Source organism: Primulina huaijiensis, chromosome 14 (assembly GCF_012295235.1).
Source record: "Primulina huaijiensis isolate GDHJ02 chromosome 14, ASM1229523v2, whole genome shotgun sequence".
In the NCBI taxonomy this organism is placed as follows: Eukaryota; Viridiplantae; Streptophyta; class Magnoliopsida; order Lamiales; family Gesneriaceae; genus Primulina; species Primulina huaijiensis.
The window spans coordinates 5,860,241-5,867,281 of NC_133319.1; the positions used below are offsets into that span (position 1 = coordinate 5,860,241).

The following is a 7,041-nucleotide window of genomic DNA, read 5'->3' on the forward strand; positions in this document are numbered from 1 at the left end:
GTAACTTTCACAAGGTCTGAGGATCTATTTATAGATTATGAGAAGACCGTCGAGATAAACTTGATAACTCACAAATCTCGAATTTTGAATAAATCAAATCTTCTAGTAAGCTAATTATAACTAGCTAAAGATCTCATATTTTGATAATCTTTATCTTGAGAATTTGAGTATATTTATCTCAAAGTTTCTTTATCTCTCGATATACTTTTCCTTATTTCCAAAATTCAGTATCTTGGCAGACTTATATCAACCTTGTTTTATATTGTCAAAATTCGAAACAAATAACAAACCTCAACATCATCTTACCAATTTGTTCAGGAGTAAGTCTCTTGTGAGACGGTTTCACGAATAGTTATTTGTGAGATGGGTCAATTCTACCGATATTCACAATAAAAAATAATACTCTTAGCATAAAAAGTAATAATTTTTCATGGATTACCCAAATAAGAGATCCGTCTCACAAAATACGACTCGTGAGACCGTCTCACATAAGTTTTTGCCTTTGTTCACCATTAAACATGCTCTAACAACGGATGATTTCAAAAATCGTGAGGGTATGGGAAGACGATTATTAATTTCCCTATTAAAATTTTCAATACGACCACATTTGTTCTTATAAAGTTTAATATTGCAAACTATCGAGCTTCTATTTTTTGTTATATATACATATAGTTTGGAAAAGATGGAGAATACGAAAAGGGGAGGAGTCTGGCATGTGACTTTAGGGCTTCACAAAACATTACTAAAACCATCTACAAAACAAAGAATTATTATTTTTCTCTTACTTTTGCGTTGTTTGTTTATTATACTCTCTCCAATAATCACGTCCCATAATCTTTGCAGGCGAGAGGTAGACAAGAACCCACCTCATTTCTTCAAACCAATCTAGTATTTTTGATAATTGGTCGGCACCAACATCAGTACGCTAGCTCATGTCTTAATTGTGGATGTGGGGGTCTCCTCTTCTTCTCGATCCCCTTCTGGTGTTGGATTTAATTCCTAATTAATATCTTGCTGCTTTCGGTTTCTTGAATTCTGTCTTTATCTCTATTGTTGGTACTGGCATGGGAAGCTCACAAGTCCTTCTCTCGGAGAAACTTTTTCCATGAATAAAGCCAAGGGGACAGTATCAGTAAGTAGCAGTAATATATGGTGTGGAAGCTCCAGCAGAAAGGAAGAAGACGACCACATCAGCACTAGTAATTGCCTCTGTATACTTTGTGTGTGTTTGTTTTTTTTATTTTTTTAATCTGTATTGTAAATCTTCTCCTGCTCTGAAGAATTTCAGTGACCCCACTTTTTTTTAAGAGCATAATAACGACTGCTTCTTAGATTCTTCAAGATTTGGAAAAAGAAAGAGGCCATCTTGCCCTTGATAGAGACTGATACGTGTTTGATTTTTTTTTTTTAATGTATTTGGGGTGATTATTGAGGAATTATTTGAAGAATATAGAAGAAATTAGCAGTTGTGGCTACTACTCGGAGGTTAGCTTCCGATTCTGGCGCGTTTGCTGATTGGGTGGCTTCTTCTTCATCCGCAGCCGGGGATCTCTCCTTAGGCTTTAATGCGGGATCTGCTGGAGCCGCTGCTCCCGGTGGGAACACCACGAATAATAGCGGAGCTGCTGCTGGGGGCATGTGGTCTTCGGTCGCTTCAACCAGGCACGTTAACTGCGGCCTACCTCCGGAGTTTTTCTTTGTTGCTCCGGCGTCTTCTTTCCAGCATCACCACCCAGATGCCGCCGCTGCCGCTGCTGCTGCAGCCACAACCACTACAGTTAACTTCGACACTCATCCATTTAATGCCTCCAGTGCTATCGGAGTCGGTGTAGGTGTGATCCCCCTCCTCACTGCCACCCCATATCTAGCTCAGCAAAATATAGGCAGCGGTGGTTCGGTAGATGACGATGTGTTAAACATTGCACGCAGCCGTAGCAGCGGCGGGATGCATCTGTGGCAACACCAGCAGAGTCAGAACTCCTCCGGTTTTAGCTCCAAAAAACCCATGATTCTCGATCATACGAGTTTGCTTCAAAGTGGAACTGGCGGAAGCACCGCTTGTGGAATTGGAGGGTCTTCTTCCATGGGAGCTACAACTTGTCAAGATTGTGGAAACCAAGCCAAAAAAGACTGTGTCCACGGGAGATGTAGAACATGTTGTAAAAGTAGAGGTTATGAATGTGTCACACACGTGAGAAGCACCTGGGTTTCTGCTTCCCGCCGCCGCGAGCGGCAGATCGCTAGAGAAAACATCCCGGCAGCGGGGTCTTCGCAATCTACTTCCGGAACCAAGAAACCTAGGCTAGGCGGCACTTCTCAAACCACCACTACCGCTTCCCATACTTCAACATCTAACACCACTCCACCAAGAAGCTTCGATACCAGTTCTAGCCACCAAGGTCCGATCTTTTAACGATTCTTAGTTAATTTTTACAGTTATTGATATTCCCTTAATTATTTCATGCAACAAATCAGACTATTTTTCCTCGACAAAATCAAAGATTTATACTCAACTGCGTCAATAATAGGACAAATAGATGCATCTTTTAAAGATTCATTGCCGAGCCAAGTGCGTGCTCCCGCAGTTTTCAAGTGTGTAAGAGTAACAGCGCTTGATGATGGAGAAGACGAGTATGCATATCAAGCTATTGTAAAAATAGGAGGCCATGTTTTCAAAGGCTTCCTATACGATCAAGGGATAGAAGGAAGAGATGGATCATTTCCCAGCATATCTGAATTACATTTAGGAGGAGGCGGAGGCAACATTGCCGGAAGAGGCGGCGGCGCTTCCTCCACCCCACTAGTTCTTCACCCACCCGACATTCTTGCAGCACCCGGCGGCGGCTTTCTTGAAGGAACTAGTTATGGTAATCCAATGAACTGATTTTTTTTTTATTCAGGGTTTAATGAGCAAATCTAAAATGAAACGATATTTTGCTTGCATTATTATCCATTGTCACTGTTGGGGAAAAAGGGTCTTGATAATTCTGTATAACCCTCGTCTCACCATAGGTAATCAGGTCTTTCCTCTAGCTACCCATCCCTAAAATATTCCTTACTCTTGTATCATATAATATAATTGCCAAAAAGGATAAAATTCCTTTCTTTACTGTGGGAATAAATAATCAATCGCTGCATGTTACCTCCATATGAATCTTGTGAATTTTCATAATTCAAGTCCCATCAGTTGAAATATATTCCCACCAGGTTATATAATTAATTTAATCACTCGTAAAAACAGTTTCAGTTACTAATCTTGTTGCAATATATATGTCAAGAAAATCTATGTTGCAGTGTATGGGCATGTGCAAGCATCTTTTTTCGGTGCACATGGATGGAAGAACTTTATTTTGGAAGTTCGTATCCTTTTTTTCGAAGAAACAAATCTACATCAGGCACACCCAAGTCGATCAAATACAATTTTAACTGGTAATTTAGTGAAGAAATTTACTTGTGTTTAACTGGGAATTTGTGGTACTATGTATGCGTCTTTCCACTAATTATCTTTGAAAAAATCAGATCAGGTTCCACTTTTTCAAATGTTATGTTATTTCAAACGATTTCCTAATCCGCAACCAAAGGGTAAAGGACGATGAGTACTACGATCAACTAAAACCCAATAATAATTACTGCTACATGTCATTATTTTAAGCCCTTGTAAAAACATATGATATAGTTGTAATTAGTTTACCCTATAAATGTGGAAGTTAGTCATCCTTTTCCTCGTATTTGCTTCCCCATATAATGCATGCTCGTTAACCAATTATATAACACTAATTTAAAATTTTATGTGTTAAATTATGCAAATTAAAATTTTTTTTAATAACAGTATAGTGTTTTATATTATTATTAGTGGAGGGGACATTTTATGTATAGAATAAAACCCAAGTGTTGAACAAACTAAGAAAGTGGAGTGATCACTCCAGGTATTATCGGGAAATGGTATTTATTTTCAGAAGGAAATTATTTTATGAGAAAAGATGATGTATGATAATCTTGAAAGTCTGTTATTTCTATATATATTATATGTATATGCACAGAATAGGGATCTTAAACTAAGGAGGAACAATAATTGATATACTAATTTAGACTTGAGTTGTTGCGATGTCACCATCATCATATATGGCTGAAGAAATAAGAGCGCTGCTGAATAATATCAGGGCTTTCACTTTCGGCTGCTCCTTCCAAACCTGCATTTGACTTTAAAACACGTTTTATGGCTTTAAATCGCTCTGCCGTTTCTTGGTTCTTGAAATTCGTTGCCTTTTTTAAAAAAAAAAAAAAAAATTGTATTTGTTTATTATTACATTCATGGCGTTGCTCATCAAGAGATTTTGTGCGAGAATGAGGCAAGCAGCTATGTGGGCTCTGGTGGACAGAATTTCTATGATTTATATGTATTGGATATAATTTATTTTGGCTGCTATATTTGACCTTCTGCCACTTTCATTCACATGTGTTCCCTTTTAAGTTTTAATTATATACATATAGAAGAAATGATGCTGTTCATGCGCCACGTGTTTATCGTTTTTCCAGTCTAGGTAATTATTGTATCGTAACAATCATTTTTCAATAATTGAACTCATAATCATAATACATATAAATTGAACACGTACCTTTGAGTCTCGTTGTAGTATTACGTATTTGACTTTGAATCAAAAATTATATTTGTTTAATTATGTTACTCAAATTTTTTAAATCGTATAATAAAAAAATTACGATTTCTCTATTGAACATTTTTATATGCAAAAAAATAAATATTGTGCACGTAATGGATTGATATGCCACCTTGGGATTCAAGCTACGTTCATTTAATTTGACTAACATCCTTTTATGTTATGCGTCTCTTTTAACTTTCGGCGTAAGATATGAGTCATGCTTTGTCTTCACGTATGAATTTTTATACGCACACATATATAATTGGATTATATAAAAGATATAATAATAAGATATTAAACGCATGAATATTTTACATAGATTACAATTTAAACGGAGTGAATTTTTTCCTTCAAAATTTACGTTTATCTAATATATATCTAATATATCAGATAACTTTCAGCGCTCGATGCTACAATTGGTATCAGAGACAAGATAATGAGTTCGATTCTTATTGATTTTCAATGAGTGCAATTATTGAGAAAAATATTGTTGGAGTGCAATAATCATCTCTACTTGTTAGAGATATCGAAATGTAGCTCTTGAACTGATGTGCAATTTAAAAGAGAGTGAGTCTTATGTGAGACCGTCTCACGGATCCTAATATGTGATACCGGTCAACCCTATCGATATTCACAATAAAAAGTAATACTCTTAGCATAAAAAGTAATACTTTTTCATGGATGACCTAAATAAAGATCCATATCACAAAATACGACCCGTGAGACTGTCTCACACAAGTTTTTGCCTTTAAAAGATTTGAGTTGTATCATTATCATAAACTATAGTTTTTGCTAAAGTGTGATCAATCTTACTAACTTTGTGTATTCTCATATCACTATCATATCCACTTTTAAAAAATTTTAAAATCACTAAAATATTTTCTTTAATCTTTATCCAAATTTTTAAATTTTTATATGATTATATCATTCAAATATAAAAAATTATTATAAAAAATCATTAAATAAAAAATAAAAAAAAATTAACATAACAAATATCAAATATATGCATACCACACGTGACAAAGATTACTGATGATTTATTACATTTGAATTTCACAAAAACTCATTTGAGATCATCTTATATGTCAATTATATAAGATAAATTTTCAACCCAATCTGATTAATAAAAAAATATTATATTTTATGCTAAAAGTATTTATTTTAATTATTTTTAATATGTATCAGAATAATTCATCTCGTGAAAATAGATATATGAGATTGAGTTTATAAGAACAAAGGAAATTAAAGGGATCAAATGAATATATCAGAAAATACTATAATTTAAATACATATCCTATCATTCTATCGTATGCCATATGACATGCTTGACCCAATTGTTCATTTGAACGAGCGCTCGTGTTGTGTTCACGACAGATTGCATAAGTTTGGTGATCAAGTTGAGCCAATAAAAAACTTCTGCTCGATGGGAAAAAGTTTTAAAATTCTGTCATTCGTTTAATTTTTTTTAAGCCTTCATTATTTTCTAAAAATTAAATTAACATTTCAATTAAAATTATTGTTATCTCGCGCTGAGAAATATAAATCATTTTTTTAAAAAATATTACAGCTTATTTCCACATGTCATGGAATTAATTCTTAAAAGTTTAGAACTATTTATGATGAAATTATTTTATGAACTCTGGTGGAAAGAAAAGAGTCAAACTCAAAACAAGTAAACAACCATGCATCGTGGCCAACATCATCAACCTTGCCCTTTAAGTTCATATAGCTAATATATAATTGTTTGATCAATTTTATTTATATGGGCTTATATGTGGATAATTATGTGTTGTGAGTTGTCTATTAAGTTAATCCCAAAATAAAATGATCAACTAAGGTATCGAGTTATTGGGCTTTAATGTATCTAATAGGTTGTTGGACCTTTAACGTGTAGAGACATAAGTGTAATTTCTGTTTTTATGATGTGCTAAAACAAAAATATCAGAAGATAATGATAAACATTATCTATATATATATGGGTCATGGTCTCCAGATCTCGCGTTATCACGTTCACTATGCTCTCCTCCATTAAGAAAATAGTTTTGAAGAGAAACTAAAGGATTCTCTCAAGGAAAGAGCGCGTAGATCTAGAAGATCAAAGCACGTTCTAAAGAATTCAGAAATATGGCTTCAGGTACGCTACGCGTCCGCTTAAGTTTCAGTCAAATTCTTAATGATTTAGCGTGATGGATTCTGCGGTTTATGGGTTTTTTCGCAACAAGTGGTATCAGAACCATTCATGTGTGAATAATTGAGATTTGTTTAAAGTTTGGTTATTATTTGGATCCAGATCTGAAAAAATAAAATTTTGTTTAAAACTTTTTGATATGGTTTCAGATCCGAAAAATATATTGATATGTTTTCAAATCTGAAAATATTTTGA

The 7,041-nt window shown here is 34.4% G+C and overlaps 1 protein-coding gene across 2 annotated transcripts; it reads left to right on the forward strand.

Annotated features, from left to right (window-relative positions):
- The first annotated feature begins 664 nt into the window (after positions 1–664).
- LOC140957608 (protein LATERAL ROOT PRIMORDIUM 1-like) lies at positions 665–3,104 on the forward strand. 2 transcript variants are annotated; one of them, XM_073414933.1, is made up of 2 exons: positions 665–2,399; positions 2,529–3,104. In XM_073414933.1, the coding sequence occupies exons 1-2, from the start codon at positions 1,637–1,639 to the stop codon at positions 2,882–2,884; spliced, it is 1,119 nt and encodes a 372-aa protein (XP_073271034.1). In that variant the 5' UTR covers positions 665–1,636; the 3' UTR covers positions 2,885–3,104. The 2 variants fall into 2 exon arrangements, with proteins under 2 accessions (XP_073271034.1, XP_073271035.1); XM_073414934.1 differs by having other exon boundaries at positions 674–2,399; positions 2,538–3,104.
- Positions 3,105–7,041: the final 3,937 nt, after the last annotated feature.